At 35.7% G+C, this 23,959-nt stretch overlaps 1 protein-coding gene across 2 annotated transcripts; it reads right to left on the reverse strand.

Moving 5' to 3' along the window:
• Positions 1-3,984: 3,984 nt before the first annotated feature.
• Positions 3,985-23,946, reverse strand: svp (COUP transcription factor 2). Of its 2 annotated transcripts, none has more exons than XM_065309142.1 (6): positions 23,383-23,946; positions 21,201-21,359; positions 16,466-16,764; positions 16,239-16,403; positions 15,568-15,649; positions 3,985-5,305 (listed from the first exon to the last, which is right to left on the reverse strand). In XM_065309142.1, exons 1-6 carry the CDS (start codon positions 23,702-23,704, stop codon positions 5,040-5,042), a joined length of 1,293 nt encoding a protein of 430 aa, XP_065165214.1. In that variant the 5' UTR covers positions 23,705-23,946; the 3' UTR covers positions 3,985-5,039. The 2 variants fall into 2 exon arrangements, with proteins under 2 accessions (XP_065165214.1, XP_065165215.1); XM_065309143.1 differs by having other exon boundaries at positions 21,210-21,359; positions 23,383-23,943.
• Positions 23,947-23,959: the final 13 nt, after the last annotated feature.

Consider the following 23,959-nt stretch of genomic DNA (forward strand, 5'->3'; position numbering starts at 1 on the left):
AAAAACATTCAGCGACATTAGCTGACGACAAAAAGAAAACACACCTACGGCAATAATAGATGTTTTAAATGTTAAATGTCCTAGAAATACTCACGGCACTCGTATCTTGTTGATGTAAATAATGTTTTAAGCGAACTAAATTTAAATCTATTGTGTTTTGAGGAGCGCGCGGAGGAAAAATCAAAACAGACAAAAATGAAAAGTGTCAATCAGTATCTATGCTAGCGTATTGTGTTGGCGACGGTGACGGCGACGGCCCCGGCGAGGGAGGCCAAAAGGTTACTGCGATAAAAAGTTCATTTCCGCTTTGAATTTTTTTTTTCGAGCGCAATGCACAGACGTCAGCACGTGTTGTGCGTCGAAAACGAACAATGCGATGTGTCTACGTCAATGTTGTTGTTTATCTTTACCAATCACAGCCATCACAAACGAATAAATTGTTAAAATTGATTTATTTTGTAAGAAAAACGTTGAAATTTTTAAATTTTTTGCGCGGTTTGACAACGCTGTCAAAATTTTTACCGCGCGAAACAAATTAAACAGGTTATTGAGCTTTCAAAGCACACAGAGATTATATTTTAGTGTAAATCAAGTGTATTAATTGATAATCAGGTGAAATAATGTGTAAGTTCATTGTTTTAATATATATTTTTATGTTGCAGGCAAAACTATTCGTTTAAATGCGAAAAAAAGCTCAAAACGCTCAACGGACGGAATTTATGGACAAAGTTGAATCTCTAAAACAACTAGCACATCAAAAAGCACCGCAAGCTAACCGGAAGAACTGCGTTTTAAGAAAAAACCAAGGGGAGTTGTTTTTCTGCCGCATATTCTAATTTTCGGCGACAACCGCTGCACGAAAATATAATTTGAGTTTCATGGTTCGCTTAGCGTGAAAATAAACTGTGCGAACTCGGCAGAAACGCACCGATTTTCTGCCCGACACACAACTTTCCCGATTCCAGATTCACCTGGTTTGTCACGGACGTTAAAAGCTAAACGGTATCCATTCAATTTTTATTAATGATCGCTTCGAGTGCGGACAAATCGCTATTGAAAACCCGAAACACGCATTTCTATACTGCATCGTCATGTGGGATCATTAGGCGCACAAAGAGTTGGAATCATTTATAAAATTAGAGCAAATATTGTCACAATTGTCGGACAAATGATGTAAGTATTTGTTAGGTGCGTTGTGTTGCCCCGACTGCAATTAGACGCTTTAAATCGGTATCTGTTGTGGAATTTCAAGCTGCAGTTTGTGAGGAGATTAGAATCGGTGGCGTCGGAATGAGCGTCGGGTTTTATTTGTGTCGCCACGGCATTCGTCGCATGTTCGCGGTCGCCTGCGAGACGCTTTTATTAGTGTCAATTAAAGGTCAATTTCATTTCGAATGTTTAAGCAAAGCAGCGCCACGAGTGCAATTAGCCAAGCGTCGAAATCGTTGCGTTTTGATTCGTTATCGAATGTTTTTCGATCATTATAGAAATATTTACATCACAGACGGATAAAAACAGATATAACTTTTGTAATAATAAGTGTTGAGTAATACTTGATGTTTTTATCTTTAAAAAATGATTAAAAGTGGTTAGAAACTTGAAAAAATGAGTAAAATAATCGCAAATTTGGTAAATATTTCAATTTTTATTCAAAAGAACGATGAAAGATGAATTAAAATGGAAATATTTACATCATAGAAGGTTAAAAACAGTTTTAACTTTAATAATAATAGCTGTGGAGTAAGATTTAATGTTATTTTTCTTTAAAAAATGTTAAAAATTGTCTGGAAACATGAAAAAACGAGTAAAATTGTCGCTAATTTGGTAAATATTTCCATTTTTATACAAAAAACGATGAAAAGTGAATCAAAATGGAATTATTTACATCACAGATGATTAAAAACAGTTGTAACTTTAATATTAATAGCTGTAAAGTGAGATTTAATGTTTTTTCTTTAAAAAATGTTAAAAATTGCCTTGAAACATGAAAAAACGAGTAAAATTGTCGCAAATTTGGTAAATATTTCAATTTTTAGACAAAAAACGATGAAAAGTGAATCAAAATGGAAATATTTACCTCACAGATGATTAAAAACAGTTATAACTTTGATAATAATAACTTTAGAGAAAGATTTAATGTTTTTTTCTTTAAAAAATGTTTAAAATTGCTTGAAAACATGAAAAAACGAGTAATATTATCGTCAATTTGGTAAATTTTTCAATTTTCATACAAAAACGATGAAAAGTGAATCAAATTAGAAATATTTACATCACAGATGATTAAAACGAGTTATAACTTTAATAATAATAGTTGTAGAGTGAGATTTAATGTTTTTTTCTTTAAAAAATGTTAAAAATTGTGTAGAAACATGAAAAAACGAGTAAAATTGTCGCAAATTTGGTAAATATTTCAATTTTTATACAAAAAACGATGAAAAGTGAATCAAAATGTAAATATTTACATCACAGATGAATAAAAACACGTAAAACTTTAATAATAATAGCTGTAGAGTAAGATTTAACGTTTTTTTTCTTTGAAAAATGTTAAAAATTGCCTTGAAACATGAAAAAACGAGTAAAATTATCGTCAATTTGATAAATATCTCAATTTTTACCTTAAAAAAAGAAGAAAGCAGGTTTTGTGTTGGTGAAATATCGAAAAAAGTGATTTATACTATTCATTCCAGATATTTGCATTTTACCTAATATATAACAACCTACCAAGGGTAGATCTCCATGTGTGTGTGTGTTCCTGAAAGAAAGTTGGAAGGCGGTAGCCGACCGTAATATTAATCACGATCCGAAGCCTTTTGATCCGCTCTTTTTGCTCTCTTTTCGCTCGTCTTAACCCAAAACTTCTTCCGCAGTGGCGCGCGCTCGGGGGCGGGGGTGGGCGATGTCGCCCGCCGACGTCTCTTGACTTTCTCCGCAATTCTTAGACAAAAGATCGTTGCCATGACGATGCGGCTGACCCGCGCGCGATTGGTCACTGAAAAGTGTCAATAGCAGCCGCCCCCAAGCCTCCTCTCGCACATAGACCATCTGCCAGCGCATGAAAAAAGGTAAAAAATCCATAACAGGTCTTTGCGTGTAAATATTTTAGTTGTGAGCGGTTTTAATCAGTCGGGAAGATGCTGGCGGTGCAGATTATGATTGTCCGTGGTATCCGGTGGGTCCCAGGTGCGAGTGGGAGTAATCCTAATGATTAGCACTTAGGAAGTCGGCCGCATCTGCGGTGTCGAGCGCGGGCGCACTTTTAAGTGCAAAGTTTGCGTAAATAATTAACACATTGCTGCTTGTAATTATCGTAAAATATTCGAGATTAATTAAGGTGTGGGGAATAAATGCATGAATGTGGAGGGGTAAACAACCAACAAGTACAAAAGTCGCTAAATTTAAATAAATGATCGCTGAAAGTAAAAAAATTGCTAAATTTAGTTGAAATATTGAAAAATTAACATCAAATCAGATTCTAGAGACTTGGGACCTGTGCAATCGCTTGCAACCCGCAAAAAGTGGTGGGGGTACGCTGGAGTCACGTAACATGGTGTATCACCTGCGGATATTTCTGAAAATGCATTTGCTAAGTGCCAATGGGTCCCTACGTACAAATTAATCTTTATTTTTATGTTTTTCACGTTTTTTATTACTTTTTCCTCGAAAAACCGGTCAAAAACCAAAAAATACAAATTTCTACGTCAAGAAATCTAAATATCTAATTCTGTATCAAGCCACAGCGCCATAAATTTAATCGCAAGTCAATAAATCAGTCTAGAAAAAATGACAAAAGTCTAGCACGCGATTTATTCGAATTTCTCTCAGGTCACCACAGTAAAAATAACCTAGTGCAATTTCAAGGTCGTCACTAAGTGCAGTTCGTAACACCCGCAAGTGCACACAAATTGTGTTGATCAAAGAACAACCTGAAAACAATAAAACCCAACGGAAAAACATGAAAAAAACGATGAAAGAAACGTAGACACGTTTATAAATACAGACAATTTATTTACTATTTACTTTGTATGTACAAATATACTCGTATTACATTTTATCCAATTCTTACAGTATGTATACACGCCGTCAATATATTTAGACTTGAATTTCCAATGGATTCGAACAAAATCGACACTCAATTCGATGCGTATTTATCTTTTGCGTTTTGGCACTGTTTATTGAATACACAGAAAGAAAACAATTACTTATTGTTAAGTGATTTGTTGTGGAAATTTAAGTAATTGTGCCTTAAGCACACAAATTAAAAAAAAAAACTAAAATCGTCAATTTCAGTTGCAAATTTAAGTTTTTTGATGTTTTACGCATCAGTTTCACTTCGATCAACGGCGAAAACTATATAACAAGATAACAACAACAATTTCTTTTCGTTAAAGACTATTCCAACAAAATATAGAACACTGGCAACTACGTTTCTTTATAATTTACGTTTAATTTGTGATGTTTGTGTGTGTGTGTGATGGCAAACAAAATGGCTATGTACATTTTCTTTTTTAATAAGAAAAAACAAAATGTGTTGGCACACCAAACTAATCGTAGTACGGAAAAATGCAATATTATTGATTTGAAAATCTGTGCAACGTGCAGTCCACTCTATGTACATAATATTTACACAGTACTCTCTTTTAAAAACGTTTCATTAAATAAATTAAGGGAGCGGCTTATAAAATAAACTTTGATTTTGGTTTCCATTCGATCTAACTTATCATCATCTTTGCACTTGGTTATAAAATAAAATTAATCTCTATCAACTAAAATTTATATAAAAAAAGGAACACGTAGTTTAGTTTTCAAGGAGAGATTAAATATTTCTCAAATTTCATTCACGTTCATATTGATATGTTATAATTTATTTAATTTTTTGAATAATGACCGATTTCTTGATATTTCTATTTGAATATACTTCCGATTCATTTATTTGTGAGTGTGTGGAAGAAATGGCAATGATAACAAAATAACAAAACAATAAAATAAAATAAAAATCAAACAAAAGGAATTGACTAGGTCGCCTAGTACAGTTTCATGTATCACATGTACGGCCAGGAGAAGGAGCTGCCCGAGAGGAGCATGTCGCGGATGAGCGTCTCGATGGGTGTTTTGCCCACGAGCCGCACGAAGAAGAGCTGCTCGATGACCGCCGAGCTGACGGTGCGTAGACTCGGGAGTCGCAGCAGGAGCTTGCCGAAGCGTGTTGGTTGATTCGGGTACTGCGAGCGGCAGTATTCCTCCAGTGCGCACTGCGACTTCTCCTGGATGGACTCAATGTGTGCCACGTCGCTTAAACCACAAGCATCTGGAACATAACCATGAAAACACATAGAAATTACTTTTAGGTGTTATAGAAGTGAGGTTAAGGTAGATCCCTTTAGAAATTGGTAAATTTTTTGAAGGGGTTTTGTAGGTTATGATGAGTTTGATGAATGGTGAAAGTTTGATTAAAATCGGTTGGAAAACAAAGGAGATATAAGCAGTTGAAGATTTAGGGTTGATGTGGGGTTTTAAGGGAGATAAGATCCTATCAAAATTTTGTAAATATAATTAGGTTACGTTATAATATTAGTAGTTTGGGAGACATGGTGAAAATTTGATCAAATTTGGTTGGATAACAACGGAGATATTAACATTTAAAGATCTAGAGTTGATGTAGGGTGTCTAGGGAGGTAAGATCCCATCAAAATTTTGTAAATATAAGAAGGTAATGTTATAATATTAGTAATTTGGGAGCCGTGGTGAAAATTTGATCAAATTTGGATGAATAACGACGGAGATATAAGCTTTCAAAGATCAGCAGATGATGTAGAGTTTCTAGGGAGCTAAGATCCCACTATAATTTTGTAAATATAAAAAGGTTATGTTATAATATTACTAATTTGGGAGCTATGGCGAAAATTTGATCAAATTCAAACAATAAAAACAGAAATAAACTGTTGAAATGTAAAATTTGTGACTTAAAACTTCTGCCGTACCACAGAAACATGTTTTATTAATTATAGTCGAAGATTTGCGTGGCGACAGATTTGCGAAATGCGAATTAGCACAAAAGAAACACCCCCTGCGCGCAAAACGAGTGGAAACTTTGCAGCTTCTTTACTTTTACTACCTTCTTCTCGCCGCGCGACTATTTCATATTATCATTTTAATCGCATTCACCCTTTAATACAGTAATACACCATCCCCAACATGCCGCACGCCTTAATTAATAAAAGCAATGCAGGCAGCGCGCTCCGAACATTTCAACTTTGTTCGACGACGCGCGGATTTATATTTTATAAGATGCGAGGCGACGAGAAAAGACGAGATATGCCTGATGTGGAATGGAAGTGGGATTCGGAGACAATGCGTTTTATGATTGCGGCACGACGACGCAACCGATGACGATAATTGTTCTCGAAAGCAGCTGGCGTTTTTAAACGATTCAAATGATCGAGCCGCGATGCCGCGCTTAATAGACAAACATCACTAATTAGAAGCGGGCACAAGTGCTGTGAAGGCATCGGTTGAATTACGAGCAACACTTGTGGTTAATTGTTGCACAAGCACGAAAAAATCATCTTTCAAGGCATAAAAGCAAAATACAAAATTTTAAAAATATTCAAAGTCTCTTTTGTACCTTTAAACGACCTAAATGTAAGATCGGATTTAATACCAATGTAAAAAACAGGGAGTAAGCTAAACCAATTTATTCAATTGACACAAAGTATTTAAAGAAATAACAAAACACGTCTTCACTAGTCGTACGCCAAAATTATTCTGCCTGCCCTTAGGTCAGAATAGTGACCCTCAGGCCTCGCAACCATTCTTCCCACTTCTCTACTCTCATATTTTACAATCTTACAAACGTCTTCCCTCACACTCGGTACATCTCTAAAACTATGCTTTATGCTAACAAGTATACTTAATATTAGACTACGCATTGGTATTGGCCTATACCCATTTCTGATACTACATAAATAAATCAGTAAAATTTTTATTTAAATAAATTCATAAATAAAAAAGTTATAAGCCTTAAAAGATCATCAAGAGACGTAGGGTTTTTGGATCATTAAGATCCCTTCGGAATTTTGTTATTTTTTAAACGCCATCTTGTAGATTCGAGCAATTAAAACCTATGTTAAAAATTTGATTCCAATCGGTCCATAAACCTTGGAGAAAATGGCTTTGAAACCTCATCAGTTTACTAGAAGAGTTGTAACACATCGTAAAAGCTTAACACGACAAATAATAGGAAGTAAACATTGACATATAGTTATTACATCACCTCTTCAAGGCATCTTTCACCAATTAACGAAACAATCAACTTCACTCCATAATTACACTCATGACGAATTTATCACCCATTAGCCGTACGTGCGCGACGTCGCCTTTAATTGTTAAATTAATACGTGCCGTTGCAATTTAGGTCAACAGCTCGTTTTCTTTCTCTCGCCGAAAATAAATCTACTACTCATTTTCGAAGAAATGTAGAATGTCCCCTCGCGATGAAATGATTCTACCAGTATTACAACACGAGATTTTTCTCCCCTCGACGATTATGAGCACAAGATGAGATCATGGCAATTGAATAGAACAAGGCGAAGCAGAAATGAACACAGCCGACACATTCTCATCAAGTTGTTGGAGTTTACACATTTTGATGTTTATCGTTATCAGCGACGGGAGCTGTGTTTTCATTATGGCTGCCATTAGTTCATCGCAGATTTCGGAGGAGGTTATCATCAATTTGATTACGAATAATGGCAGCGCGCAGTGAAATGCGAGAAATATTGTTGCGGCTAAAATAAAAGTTTTTGCTGGTGAAATTGTGTTATGGCATAAAAAGGGTTGGGTTTAAAATGGAGAATAAAGTGGTTTTTAAGATGCGCATAATGCAATAATGAATAATGTACAAACAAGGGAAAGATTAACCCTTCTTTTCATGGCAGAATTTTATGTTTAAATTGCTTTGTGTAAAAAAAAACTGATGAAGGGTTTTTAGGGAGGTAAGATCCCTTAGGAATTTTGTAAATATTTTGATGGCATATTGTAGGTTTAGGAATTTAAAATATTTGTTGTAAATTTTATCAAATTTGGATAATAAAAAATTGAGTTATACGCATTTTAAGTTTAGAAAAAAATGTAGGGTTTTCAGGGAGGTAAGATCCCTTAGGAATTTTTTGAATATTTTGATGGCATATTGTAGGTTTAGGAATTTAAAATATTTGTTGTAAATTTTATCAAAATTGGTTAATAAACAATTGAGTTATGCGCATTTTAAGTTTAGAAAAATTTGAAGGGTTTCTAGGGAGGTAAGATCCCTTTCGAAATTGGTAAATATTTCAACGGCATATTATAGTTTTAGATGTTTATAATATATGTTATAAATTTAATCAAATTTCATCGATAAACAACAGAGTTATACGCAATTCAAGTTTAGAAAAATTTCTGGGGTTTTAGGGAGATAAGATCCCATTAAATTTTTGTATATATTCAAACGTCATCTTATAGTTTTAGGTGTTTCTCATTAATGTTGAAAATTTCATAAAAATCCGTTAATAACTAACTGAGTAATGTTCACTCAAAATACGTGGAACTGTAGAATAGTAAAAGATGAAGATGGCAAACATAAAACAAGTCGAATTAGTAAATATTAATCCACCACGGCGCAGTAAACGAGTTGTTATTGCAAAATTTCTAATTGCGTTGTCAAATAAAAATGGCATCTTTGACCTCTGCGCTGATACAGCTCTCAACGGCTGAGCAACGTGTTATGCCTTAATTGTCGCTCGTTAAAATTATACGCGAATAAGAAATCCTAATCAGAAATTGCGCGCATATGCAAAACTCAATTTGGCAAATGGCCGGCGTGTACGCATATCGCTCATATTAAGGAAGTTGTTATCTCATGGATTTTAGTTTAGTCGGTTCGAAGCGTTTACGATGGCAGTGCCCGCAGAATGCAGGAGCGCGCGCGCGGTCTTGGCCCTTGGTCACGTTTGCTCACTTGCATCGCGGAAGAAGAAGACCCGAGAAGAGGCGCACGACCTCTCCGCCCGTTTCGCCGAGTGCACTCGCCGAGATTCTTTCTTGTTATCGCGTGCATGGTGTGCACTTGCATCAAACATCAAGTGCGATGCATTATGATACATCATGTGGTTACAGAAATCGATAATATATAATCATCAGCAGAAATTTTGCAAAAATATAAAAGTTTCAAGAGAAATAAAACCCGTAATGGATTTTTAAAATGTTTAAACGTATTTTGGTATATTCTGGTGTGTTTAAACCATGGTAAAAGTTTGGTTAAAATTGATTCATAAATTTCCTCAAAAAACGCTTTCTAAGTTGATTAAAATTTGTAGGGCTTTCGGGGTCATCAGACCCCAAACGATTTTTTAATTTCTTCAAACGTAATTCTTTTTCTTTAGCTCTTTAAAACTGATGGTAAAAATTTCAATTAAATCGGTCAATAAACAATTGAGTTATTCAACAATTAAAAATATACAAATATTCCCTGCTGACCATTTGTACAAACACTGATTCTAATACGATAATATCCGAAAGGAGAGGACAATGAGACGATCTCGATTGTCTTCATCTTCTTCCTCCTGATTTCGGTAACAACTAGTGCCCAACCGGAATGGGTTCCAGGGACCCAGGGCGACAGCGAAAAGGCGTTGCGTCGAATTTCGCCGATGCCATTGTACTTTCGGCTATTAGATGCGATTTATGGCGATCGCAACACGCCGAAACATGCCGTTACGTTCCGAGTTTTGCCGATTTTCCATTGGCACCAATTCAAGAAACACAAAATTAATCCATACATGGTTAGAGTCAAAACATACTGTATATTATAATAGCGTTTGGTGTAAAATTAGAAAAATTATGATTTTTGTAGTTTTATGATAATAACTCAAAAAGTATTTGAGATAGAAGAAATATTTTTTAGTAAAATCTGTTTGGAATTAAATTCTGGATAAATTAGCGTTAAAAGTGAATAAAATTAATAAATAAATAAAAAGTTATTAACAATTAAAGTAATATTTATCACAAAAAAATTAATAATCAGTATTTTTGGCTGTAATTTCAAATTTTAAACAATATTTCCTTAAATTTTACATAAAATAGATACTGAATTTAATACAGAATATATTGTTGAAAGAATTATCTCTCTATCTCATCCCGTTTTTGAGTTATTCAACTTTAAACCACAAAAACCACATTTTGTACATTTTTAGTCGTAGTTCTACACATGTCACGTAACATATGACAAAAACTAAAAGATTCCGCACGTAGGTAAACTTTTTTCCGAGATCCGTCACACGAGTGCACTCGAAGCAACAAATCTTCGCCCCGCCAAGAGGGAAAATCAGAGCAGACGAAAAAGCGCCGGCTACTTTGTTATGCACCCCCGCGAACAAACCGCAGGCACTATTTCATTGTGATTTATTCGCACTTCGGCGAGCGAATCGAAAAAAGCCGGGCGCTGAATCAATCAGCCATTATTTCGGATGTTGGCATTAGGTGCTGCTGCAGAAGATATACCACCGAGGTTAAACGATAGGTCAGTGTCACTTCAAGACAGTGAAGAGGACGTAAATAATGTGCCCACAAGAAGTGCATCCGAAACAAAAAAAGAATCTCGAATCTTGAATCTTGAAATGTCATTTGAAATGCTAATAATAATTATATGCCAGAGTGTGTGCATTGTGCACCGCACGCACAGAAGTGAATATCGATTTTAATCTTTGCCACAGTGCGCTAGATAACAATGGGGCGCACTTTTCATCTCCGCTCTCTGGGGTGAGTTGTTCTGTGGCTTTTAATTTTTTTCTGTGTGTATGTATGCGGAACGTCGCCCCCGGCCCTGGAAGGGTGCATCATGCAGCATGCAACATCTGAGCTTTGACTTTATTAATCCAGCCCCCGGTGGCGCAATGTCTCGAATTACGCGCCTGCCACGCGCGCACAATGCAACCTTCTGAGGGTTGCTGGGTTGGCACATACACCACACAAAAAAGCCGAGAAAAAATGAGTGAATGGAAATATTAACAAAGATAATTGCGAAGATGACGCGCGGAGATGGTCGGGATGCAAGCGGCGTGCATGCCAAGTGAGTAATTGAATATTTGACCTTTGACAGCACGAGGCGAGAGACCTGAGACTAGGAAGTCACGGGCGGACACGCCAGGTACCCGCAAGGTAGACACCGAGACTCAGAGGAGGAGGAAAAAGAAGAGCTGCATCAAGAAGGTCAAATCAGTATAGAATATTTTGCAGAAAAGAAGATTTTTGCAGTTTTTTTGTATAATTATTGCAAAAAATTGAATATTTACTAAAGTTTTTGGGTAAAATGAATTATTTTTTAGTATGTAAAATAAGTACAATTTAATTATCTTTAAAATGAAATAAAAATCAAGTTATTATCATATTTAGTTTAGAAACTACAGCAATTTTAATAGCAAAAATGCGAAAATTGTAAAAATGCCTAAAAAATTTGCTTTTTTGCAATTTATAAGTAAACTAATGATTTAATATTAACGAAATTTGGCATTCTTATAAAATAAGTAATTATTTATTCAATGGCAAAGTAATCCGACAAAAATAATAATTTTTCATTAGGTTATACTTAATTAAAGTTTGAAATTTGGCGTAATTTTACATTTTTTTTTCTAAAAATTGCATTATTTTAAATATTTTCCCAAGTTTTTAACCAAAATTAATTATTTTTAAATAAATATATCATGTGTAATTTAATTATCTTTAAAATGCAACAAAAATCAACTTTCTATCTCATTTACTTTAGAAACTAGAGCAAAAATACTAATTTTTTTAAAAAAAAAACTGCAAAATTTTCTGTTTATGGCCCATACAAACCCCCGTTTTGATAACATTACCCACCCTCACCACCCCACCCTGCACGCGTATATATAAATTAAATTGAAACCTTATCTTTGGGTTCTGACCTTTAACACGCAAAGGGTTGGCGCGCGCGCTAATCTAGTTCTCTATTCGCCGCCCCCACAAAACCGCCACCGCTACAGCCACCAAAACGCGGTCTACCTCCGAATAAACCGATACACTCATACGCCTAATTCCACTAAATCGTATCTTGCCAAAATCAGCCGGGCAAATGGGCAACTATCCCAAAACTACGACTAGTTTCGTTTATTTTCACAAAACGTGCGCCGGAAATCACCACAACCGCCATGTTATCATTAACAAATCGTCCTTGATATCCGTGATATCAATTGGCCTAGACCCAACGCAACAGAAAGGCTGCGGAAAATTTTTGAGCAAACAGGATCGCAGGATTTATCATAACTAACGAGCCTGTCCACTGTCCACCGACGCAATGCAAACAATATTTGAATATGTAAAATTGTAATGCGAGGTGTGTTTGATTAATTTTGACAGTACGGCGGTGAGGATAATTTATGCACGGCGGATTAAAACATTTTTCGTTGTTGTTATTTTATGTCGGCGGCGCACAATAGTTGCCGCACTTGTGTGTGCGTTGATATCTTGTTTTAGGGGTTGTGGCTTTGAATCCCCTAAACGCAATAATGAATTACAGTAGTATCACAATCAGCACAAGGGTGTTTCTTTCTTAATTTATCGTAAAATGTACTGGGGGTTGTAGAAATTACAAAAAATAATTTTTTTGTTGATTAAAGTTGATGTAGGGTTTATGGGGAGGTCAGATCCCAATTGGATTATGAAAAATTTTAAATGTAAGTTTATTGAGTAGGAAATTTGGGAGATATTGGTGAAAATTTCATTAAGATTAATGCAAAAATACGAAAGATACACGTGTTTAAAATTTTGTTCTAGAGTTTCTGAAAAGAGATGATCCCTTTTGAATTTTTAAAAAATTTAAAAAACAATTTGTAGGTTATGATGTTTTAAGTGATTGGTGAAATTTTGGAAGTTTTTTCTTATCAATTGTTATCAGAATTCGCATTTTAGCAAAAATTACTACACTTTGATGATTAATTTAATGCTCACCCATAATATGAGTGCAATATGTCGCCGCATGACTAACACCGCATCTAATTCGTAAATCCCCACACAGTCTGCACCAAGGGTAGCTGCATCGACGGCTTTTTAGCGCATGTTTAGCTATTTTATACCGAAGGGTCGACCAAGACAAATGTCACGCGCGGAACTTGCGGAGAAATTAAATTCGCCCACAGCGTGTCTCACACACTATCACCGCGCACGACGTGACGGGATGATTCGGAAATAAAGCGTAATCGGCGCAGATTGAAGTGGATGATCAGCATCACCGCAGTCGCTAATCCAAAGTGGATTATTTGCAGGACGCCGAATGACATTCAGAATGCAGTCGCATGAAATGGAAATTAACACATAATAAGGGCTCGCGCGCCCCGCAGCGGGACGCAATCGGCGGCGAATCGGATTTGACGCACGAATTAACACAAATCAGCGATGGGCGCCGCTCGATTTCCACAACGCGCACGCGAGTACGAGTATAATCTGTGTCAGCACTTATTCGCCTATCCATGACACACGGGATTCAGATACAGATACAGAGTTGTGCATGATTCAATTTGCTCAACGGTATAGTGCCAAACAATGGTGAAAAAACATAAAAAGTGCAAAAAATGCAAAAATTTATGAAAAAAATATCGATTTTTTGCGATTTATTCCTAAACTAATCGTTTAATTTTAATAAAATTTGGCAGAGTCATAAAAAAAAGTAATTATTTATCTAATAAAAATAAAAATATTTAGATGCCTCTGAGCTATACGAAATTAAAGTTTGATTTTTGGGTTAATTTAAGGATTTAACCAAATTTTTACTAGTTTTCTGCAATTTATTCTTAAACTAATAGTTATATTTTAATAAATTTTTTTATACTCATAAAATAAGTAATTGTTTATCCAATAGTGAAAATATCAAACTAAAATATTAAAAATTCATTAAGTTATATCAAATTAAAGTTTAAAATTTTGATAAATTTTACTTTTTAACCAAATTTTTACTACATTTTTGCGTTTTTAACAAAAACTATCCATCCAATCGCAACCAAATTTTGTATACTTAATCACCAACAACATAATTACCCTCTGACCACCAAAAAAGTAATTAATTTTTATTTATAACCAATAATATCCAATATAATAACAAAGCAAGACACGGACTACTGTAACTAACTCCGTACCAGGTCAAAGTTGAGCTCGCAGGTGCGCAGTGCGCACTTCAACACGATAATTGTCATTATTATTTATTGGCACTTACGAGCCCAACAATCCCCATCCGCGAGAACTAGAAAAATTGATTTTCAATCATCGCACATCGCGACCAGCTTTTACACAATTCCACCTTCAGAAAACAGCGCGCAAGAGGCGCTTCTTCAACCTCTCTTTGGATAATCTCACACACACACAACGTGCGCATTAGTCGTGACCAGGCGAGTCACGACCTTTCGTAACCCATCCCGACGACCGCTCGCGCGCGCGCTCGTGAGTCGACATATCGCACAAGACACAGGCACGTACACCCGCACGCCCAATTTAGAATATCCTCATAAAAATCCTCAAGAATAGCAGTACCTGTGTATAATACCTGTACTAGTTCCACTAGTACGGTCCCTTTGTGAAGAAGCTTTTGTTCTCCGCGTATCGATTTATCAAAATTTTGTAAATGTCGCTTGCTGAAGAAAAAAAAAGACCATCACCGTTGTTGTACGTGTACTACAAATAAAATTCCCCTAGTATTGTTTTCGTGATGCAGCGTTATGCGAATTCCAGCTGTGCACCGTACACAACGCAGTCTCGTCCGTTGACAAGTTATCAGATTCGGTGATATGATATGCGCCAGTTCATTACATCTGCACCCTCTTTCCAGTTAGTTACATTGCGCGTTACATTTTCGCCTCAAAACACAAAACGCATACGAAATAATACGAATTTTGTGTTTGTTGCGTTTTTCTAGGGGAGGAGGAAGTGCAGAACATCCACGCCTAGATTGACCTAACCTCATTCACGCCGTAAACTGTTTCGAATGAGGTTATGTGCAGCTGTTTGTATAAGAATAAAAAACCTTTGTGTTGTGCGTTGCTTTGAAGACTTTAACAAGGCGCAGATGAGTTCTAAATAGCTATTACCTCAACGCCCTTTTTTCGGGCTTCTCCGCTTGGATTTTTACCGTTCTGCCCTTTCTTGGAGGGCAAAAGGTCAACTCCTGCTTAATTGTCGGAATTTATTACACTACAGGGACGACTTATCCCCAACCAACCAAATATTACGACCTTTGATTTAAGGTCAACCAAAAATACAAAAATATTTCCTACCACAGAAATTTCATATTCACAATGTACACCCATGTCATGTGCGCGCATTGTGCATTCACCTCGCAGTCGTCACCCGCTATCTTTGTGCTTGTGGTCACCCGCATTGACCGCACGCAAAACAAAGCACTTGTTATCTTCGCCAACCCCAACCCCGAGGAGTTTCTTGCTTAAAAATCACATGATCATGTGACTGACACCCTTGTGATGCAGTGACATGCTGTTGATGTGGATGTAATGCAGGCTGCACCAAGAAACTTACCTGTCGTGAAGAGGACGATGGCTTTCAGGCAGGAATATTCAGCCGAGTCCACGTGCAGCGCTTTTAACTTCTCCACTTGTTCCTGAAACAATAACAATGTATGCGGAGGGGCTGTTGAATGCGCGCATTCAGGATGTTAACATCTGTATTCATTGGGTTTTGCTCTTGCAAAGACACTGGACCAGAGAGTTTTGAATAGGGGTTATGTGTTCACATTCAGAATGTCGTTCATTTGGGTGTTTAGTGATAAAAATTTATAATCCAACGGTATTTTGTTGAAAAACCGGTATTTGAAGAGAAAATAGTAAAATTGAATTTTTTGTGTAAAAACCGGTGTTTTTAGAAAAACCGGTATATTACCGGTATTTTTGTTGGGAAAACCGGTATAATACCGGTATTTTTTAGAAAAACTGATATATTTTAAGAAAAATTCTTATATACCGATATTTTTTACTAAAAACCGGTATTTTTTAAAAGAAAAACCGGTATAATACCGGTATTGTTTAAGAAAAATTAGCAAAATACCAATATTCTTTAGAAAAAAAGTATAATAAAAAAAAACCGGTGTAATACCGGTATTTCTGTGAGGAGAACCGGTATAATACCGGTATTTTTATGAGAAAAACCGGTATTATACCGGTATTTTTGAGAGAAAAAATTAATTTTTTTACCTGGAATATCCGAATATGATCCATAAACTGTACCACCCTATCCGCGCACATGGGAGACGCGTGTAACCCGGCGGCGGCGATGAGTGGTGCCACGTGGAGCGGCATGGAACATTGACTTGCATTTAGAACAAACAATTCGGACCATACTAGTCTCAACAGAGCAACCTGTAACACAAAAATAAGTTTTTAAGCCCGGGAGACAAATTTTTCAATTTTTTAGGTTATACCTGATCAGTCACTTGCAGATCAGGAAAAAATGGTATATTCCTTGCCCATTCCACCGCCGAGAAGAGCAAACGCGCAGCCAGTTCGCAAATATTATCAATGCCCATAATGTTATTCGCCTGGATGCATTGTCCATACCGACTGGTCGGATAGGGCTCGGCGCGCAGCAACAACGAAATGTAACTGCTCAGGTAAGTGTGATTACTCAACGAGGTCGAGACTGGATCCGTCGAGTTGAGGAATTGATTCGAGAGTCCAGCAAGCGGCGGTTGCGATGGGGGCACGCGACCCCTCTGGACGGCTGGAAAAGACATGCGAACATGCAAATCAGAAACTAGTATAAATCATGGGAGATGGGATTGATTTCGGCCTTGAGACTCTCGGGCGAGAGGGTTTGTGGTGTGGACCTGGTAAATGGCTTGAAGTGTGTCAAAACATAAAACTGCATTCCGCTCGCGCGCACCGACGTTTATGATTTGCGAACCTGTTTTTCAATTTGATTTCATGTCTTTTTAACTGCAAATTAACTCGGGATTAGCAGTAAAACACGAACGTTTAAATGTTACCCAGGTTTTTTACTACTTTTTTGCGTGTTTTGCTTTTCTTTTTGTAAGGTCAACGGAAAAATCAAACCGCGCGTTGAAAAATTTAAAATTTTGAGAGTATTTTTCAAAATATTTCAATCAAATTTTCAGCATGCATTTATTAATATATAGCAAAACTTTTGTGTAAATTCCATGTCATTCGGATGAATAGTTTCAAAAATATTGGCATTTTTATAAATTTTTCAAAAAATTTGCAAAAAAAATTGCAAAACTTCATAACTCAAAAACTATACAACCTACAATACTCAAAATCTCAAAAATTATTCCTTATTTACCCATCTATAACCCATAAAATTTTCAACAAATTTGATCAAATATTTCCAAAGATATTCACGAATAAAATAAGTAGCGCTTCTTTTTACATTGAGTATCGTCCACTCGAGCACTCCGAATCGAAATTGATCGTAACGCATGCGAGAATTAAGGACGTGGTGCAACACAGATCGCGTTCCAATACGCACCGCATCCATCCATGGATATCTATCATCAATCAAGCGCGCCGAGCCCTGTCTGGGATCATTTATATGAAACGTTTGACGTTTGAATTAACATTGATTGCCGAGATTGGTGTTTCTGATGTTTGGCGTTTTCAATATTTCATGTGCGGCCGCCGCACGGCACGTGGTGGCTGCTTATGCATAACTTGAGACGCGAGCCGAAAATTTAACTAATTTTCTCACAACTAATTTCTACTCGTAGAGACTATCATCTCATCAAGATTTGTCGATTAGTGTTTTGTTTCTTTCAAAACTTCATATCTCCGCTGTTTTTGGTTTAAAGTAGATTATATTTTGGGTAGTGATACGTAATTAATTATATTTTATTGTGGTTAAAGAGTTTTTTGATTTGGATTGTTATAAAGAAAGTTATTTGTTGTTAAAGTGGATTTTACTACATTTTTTAGGTTTTTTCAAGGTTTTGTTTTATTTTTGTTTGTTTTTTGATCATAACTTTCTTATTTTTAGATATAATTTGATAAAATTTTCACCAAAGTATCGATAATTAGTTATGTTAACTCCCATCCAAAAATTGTTTATAAATTCTTATCAGTATATGAGTTATTTATTGTCAAAGTTGAATTTTGTACTTTTTCTTCATTTTTTAGTTTTTTGATCATAACTTTTTTATTTTTATATAAAATTTGATCAAATTTTGACTAAAGCATAGATAATTAGTTATATTACCTTGCCTCCAAAGATAGTTTATCAATTCTTATCAGTCTATGAGTTATTCATGCTTAAAGTTGCTGAAATTTTTTGCTCGCGCGCATTGTCTAGTAAACAATGCAACATTTATGCACAGTTTGTCGAATATTTTAAAACACATGACGACACGAGCGGATAGAGAGCCGCCCGAGCGATTTCACCTTGTGACCTTTTAGCGCTTTTACGCGCGTTCGCGCCGTGGCGGTGTGTGTCACAGAATTTGTGAACCGGTATGCCACGCTCCGGCTCATCTCGCCGGCAGAGAGGCAGAAGAAGAAAGTAGCCTAAGAGGTCGCAAGTCGCAATAAGTCGCGCGCGCAGCTTAACGAAACCGAATCTTGGGCGCAAAACCACACCGAGTTCCGTAATCATTTCTCCTCCGTGGCGCATGTGTCGCCATCGTACCAAATAAAACACATGGTTTTTATGTTTTATGCATGCCTCTCGTACGAGTATTACAATTCCGTATGGTAAAATGGTAAAAGCTCGCGTTGCTATGCCTCGGCCGGCTGGCTATCGTGGGAAATGACCTTTCTTGACCCTGACCTCGAGCCGAGCAATACCTAAGCGCAAGAAACCCGCGCGCACACGGTGCACACACCAACAGATAGCGCATCATCAAACAGTGCGAAGAATGAAGTCATTCCACTTGAACCACCCGAAATTTTCTCCAAAAAAAACTCAAAATAAATTTATTCATTGCGTCATTTCGCTTTCTGTCGAAATTCAATAAATATTTACGGAGACATTTGTTGTTCCGGCATTCGGATTTGAGTTGTACCAGCGGAGAGTACTGCTCATCAGCGATAACCTTCGGTCTTTGACCCAAAAGCCGTGCGGACGACCGCGCGTTGTCTACTTCAGTGAGTTGCAAAGCGATGCAACTTTATTTCCTTGAATCTCTCGTCGATCATTTGTCTCCGATATTCGCGGGTAATTAAAGTAATGTACTGTGAATGCAACGTTACGACTTGTTTGTGATGTCTGAGGAAATGAAGCAATAATTTTCCTATAATGTGACATGTCATTGTTCAGCGCCAACTTTCGCACTAGATGCGTTGGTTAACTGCTTGACCACTTCCGATCCAGACGCCAGTTGGTCTCTAGACTCGGGATCTTGTTTTATATCATATTCAATTATTCAATAATTTTGTTGGACACATTTTTGGTTTCTTTACTTTGCCCGGGGAAGGGCTTTCGTGGGAAAAGGTAAAATGAAAACCCCGAAGAGGGTAAGTACACTGTGGACACCACTGTCATTTGAATAAATCCCTTATACCTGATTTACATAATATTCACTTTGGACACTGGTCATCCGAGCGACCCTCTTCATATATTTCAAACGTATGTTTGGATATACAAGGTGTTGCATAATAATATTTAGAATTAAAAAAAAAAAAAAATTTTAATTGCTTAATTTGCGTGTAAACAAAATTGGTTAAATTGTGTGTTGGTTTACTGTGTGGAATGCACGAGTTTTCAAAAAGGAAAAAAGTGACGTACCGTACCATGATGGGATGGTATGGTATGGTATACTGTATTGCACGTAGAGGCATAAACGTGTTCTTGGTTCTCATATTCTCACAAAGAGAAGCAACATATAATATTAACATGTGTATGAATATACTGGTTGGTTGAAAATAATGTTTTGTTTCTTTCAAAACTTCATATCTCCGTCAGTTTTATGTCAAATTGTATTAAATTTGGGGTAGTAATAAATAATTAACAGTGTTTTATCCTGGTTAAAGAATTTTTTGATTTGGATTGTTATTAACAAAGTTATTTGTTGTTAAAGTTAAATTTAGTATATTTTTTTTTATTTTTTGGTCATAACTTTTGTATCTTTTGAAAAAATTTGATCAAATTTTGTTTGAGTATAGATAATTATTTATGTTAACTTGTGACAAAAGAGTTTTTATCAGTTCTTATCAGTATATGAGTTATTTGTTTTTAAAGTTGATTAAATATATTTTTTTGCATGTGTAGTTCTTAAAATTTTTTATTTTTTAGTTTTTTAGTCATAACTTTTGTATTTTTTGATCAAATTTGATCAAATTTTTACTAAAATATAGATAATTAGTTATATTAACTTCAATCCAAAGATTTCTTATCAGTTCTTATCAGTAAATGAGTTATTTATTATTAAAGTCGATTCATTTTTTTTGCATGCATTTTGTTCTTATTTCTCATATTCTCACAAAGAAAAGCTACATACGAGTACCTACTCTTAGGCACGAGTATAATATTAGCATGTATATGAAATATACTGGTTGTTTACATTAATTTAAAAATAAAAAACCAACCACCATCTACTCAAAAGTACAAAAAAAAAAAGATTTTTTGCTAATTTTTAAACTTTTTAACCAAAAACTTTATTTTTTCATATTTTGACTCACTCTGAGACAATTTTGACTCCTAATTCTTTGTGAGTTTGTCAAAGAATACCTCTCCTTCCTCTCCTCTCCTTTTGCTGGTGCGCAGATAAAACACGCATGCGTTATATGCGCCTGTGTGTACGTTTGTGGAAATATGCAGGGTGGTTTTCTATCTATTGTCGTCTATTCTTGCGCATGATTGATCGGTTTAATATACAAATACTTGACCGCTGGCAACAAAAGGGCCCGATGTGGACCGCGTGGCCCCGGGATCGTTTACCGCGCGGCGCATACATTAACGACGCCGCGCGCGCCGAGATTAATGGTGTATCGCAAGGGCCGAGGAATGAATATTCTCCAGACGTCTCGCAACGAAACTCCGATGCACGTTTCATATTTCACTGACCGCACTATTTATTATAGGTAGGTGGAAATTTTAAAAATTTGTTTTTGCAGTCATATGCAGAGGTGAGATGTGATTTTTTAAATAAAAGAAAAATTATGGTAGAATGGATTTGGGGATATGTTTAGTTTAGTTTAATAAGTTCGTACAATGCTTACCTTCTCTTCGCATGCCCATCTTCATGCATTTTTTGAGCCGGCAGTACTGGCACTGGTTTCGATGGTGCTGGTCGATTGGACAGCTGCGGCTGCCTCGACATGAGTATGTCAAGTTCCTGCGCACGCTGCGCTTGAAAAACGATTTGCATCCTGCAAAAAACAAAAAACGGAGAAAAAATATTAGGAAGCTTTAAAAATTAGTGTGTCAGGTATAAATTTAATTAAAACTATTAATATTCTTGCTATTATTAACTTTTTGTCTAAGTATCGGAGATTTTTCAAAAAATTTGCGTTTTTTCGCAAAATAATTTTTTTTTCGGGCAAATAAATCATGAATTAATAAATTTAAAGTGATAAAATATTGTTTTTATGTTAAATTGATAATTTACTTTTATTAAAAACTAAAAATAATCTCCTTATTTCACATTTTTGTCAAAAAAACTGTGTTTTTGCAAAAAATTAACTTTTTTTCAAAAAAAAAACATTTTTCAACTTTATATTCGAAAATAAATTAATATAAAGATGAAAACTATTCATTTAATAGCAAATTTTGAATCTTATCATAATAAAAACCTAAAGTAATCTTTTTTCTCTTGTTTTTTGCCAAAAAATTGTTTTCTCAAAAAAAAATTCTAAAATTTTTATTTTTCATGATTATTTCCAGAAATAAATGAATACAAAATACAAAAATTCAGTTTCTACTGTAAATTATTAATTTACTCTTAATACCATTGCGGTTAAGTGAAGGTAAACCAATTATACAAATACTAATATGGATTCTAAGCACAGATTAACCGCTAATATATCATTCGTTTGAAGAAATCCTACAAAAGCAACGAAACATTTTGTGCCCAATTTGTAACGCCCAGCAGATGTCCAAAAAATGTCCAATTTAGACATCACCCAATACCCAAACACACCCCCAGACTCATTCATCGATTTCAACCGTAAAATAACGTTTCTACACAAATTTTGATTTTTTCTGTTTGTATAACACCTAAATATATAATCTATTCCTCCCTCGTTTTGCTTCTGATTGTTTTATGACCAAACAGGCGCAGGCAGGGGGAAGAGGGGAAGTAAGCAATAATGTTTTTATAAACCGCGATTTTTTCCGACTAACGATTCCCTCGAGATTCCCACTTGAGATGTGCGTAACTTTTTTTATTTCATGGCTCGTTTTATCATCGCAGCGCATCAACGACGTCGTTCGCGTCATAGTGTGTCATCGTTTTATCACTGTCAACATAATCGACAACATTACAACGCTCGTTGTGGACGAAATTCGCCGAAGGCGTATGAATATGAAATTTTTGAGAGGATAAATGTTGAGAGTATAATTGGTATGAGTAACTTTAATTAAAATAATTAAGAATCAAGTGTAGAAGTTTTATTAAATTGTTTTTTGGGTAAAAATTAAGAAAAATTAAAAATTTTGAAGAAAAAAAAATTTTAAAGAAAAACTGATAAAATATAAAAGATAATTGCATATTTTCTTAAAAACTATAAAAATTTAGTGAAATAATATGAAATTTTGCCAGAAAAAGTAAATTTTTGCAAATTTTGGGAATAAAATGTTGGTTTTTATTTTTTTGAGCAAAAACTACGAATTATTTTGAAAAATTATTTAAATAAATTAGATTTAGTTTTTAATTCTCTATATTTTCATATTTTTTTCTAATTAAAATCATAAAAATTGAAAATTTTGCAAATTTTTTGTAGAAAATGTTTTGCGAAAAAAGTTCAAAACTTCTAAAAACAATATTTTCTGAATTTTTCTTGAATCAATATTTACTAATTTGGTTATAAAATATGAAAAAAAAGTTTTCCGCAAAAATTTACTGTTTTAATAAATTAATTCTGAATTTTTAGCAAAAATTTTATTTTTTTGAAAAAAAATTCTCATATTTTTTAATATTCTCATATTTTGTAGTTAAAATTATGTAAAAATGAAAAAGGGACTAATGCAACACTCGTTGAAATTACCATTATATGAATTCGAGGCGTTCATAGCACCCAAACGCGATTACCGTCATTTTTCGCACTCCGGCAGCGAAAAATCCAGCAAGTTACGCGCGATTTGCATCAATTTCAAAAACCCTCACTGAATTTCCATACGCCACATGAATATGCATGCATGCATGCATACCAACACACAATTTCGTCAATTTACCTTCGCATGTGAATTGTCCATAGTGTTTGCCGGAACTTTTATCACCACACACGACGCACTCGATGTTCTGATTCTTGTCGACACTATTCGCACTGTTCTGCGAGTTCTGCGAGGGCGTGAGGCGATGCTTGACGAGCGAGAGATCCGGCTGGTTTTCCAGCGCCAACGGATTGAGATTGGTGGTGATCGGGGTGAGGTTGCCGGCGAGCGGGTTGAGACCGCCACCAGCAGCCGGGTTGAGCGCGTTCGTCAGCGAGTTGAGGCTCGTCGTCATGGGGTTCACCAGCGTCGATTCGCGCCACGACGGTGCCACCAGAGCCATGTTATCACCACGCCACAGGTCAAATCACGCCACGCACAAATTTATATCCACTTGAAAACACTCAGTATAAAACCGAAAAACACGAAATTTTATTTTCTTAGCAAAGAAAAAAATTTTTCTTATTATTTTGCACTGTGTTGTTTAATAAATTTTTCCGTCGAGGAAATTTTGGCCGCGCGACCGCCGAACGAGCACGTATCAGAGCACTCGAGGTGATAGGTCATCCCCTCGGCACTCTCTAGCCTCTACTAGTGA

This window comes from Atheta coriaria, unplaced genomic scaffold (assembly GCF_025399875.1).
Source record: "Atheta coriaria isolate IRGN ID8LTWV9N9 unplaced genomic scaffold, Caltech_Dcor_3.1 hic_scaffold_8_pilon, whole genome shotgun sequence".
Lineage (NCBI taxonomy): Eukaryota > Metazoa > Arthropoda > Insecta > Coleoptera > Staphylinidae > Dalotia > Dalotia coriaria.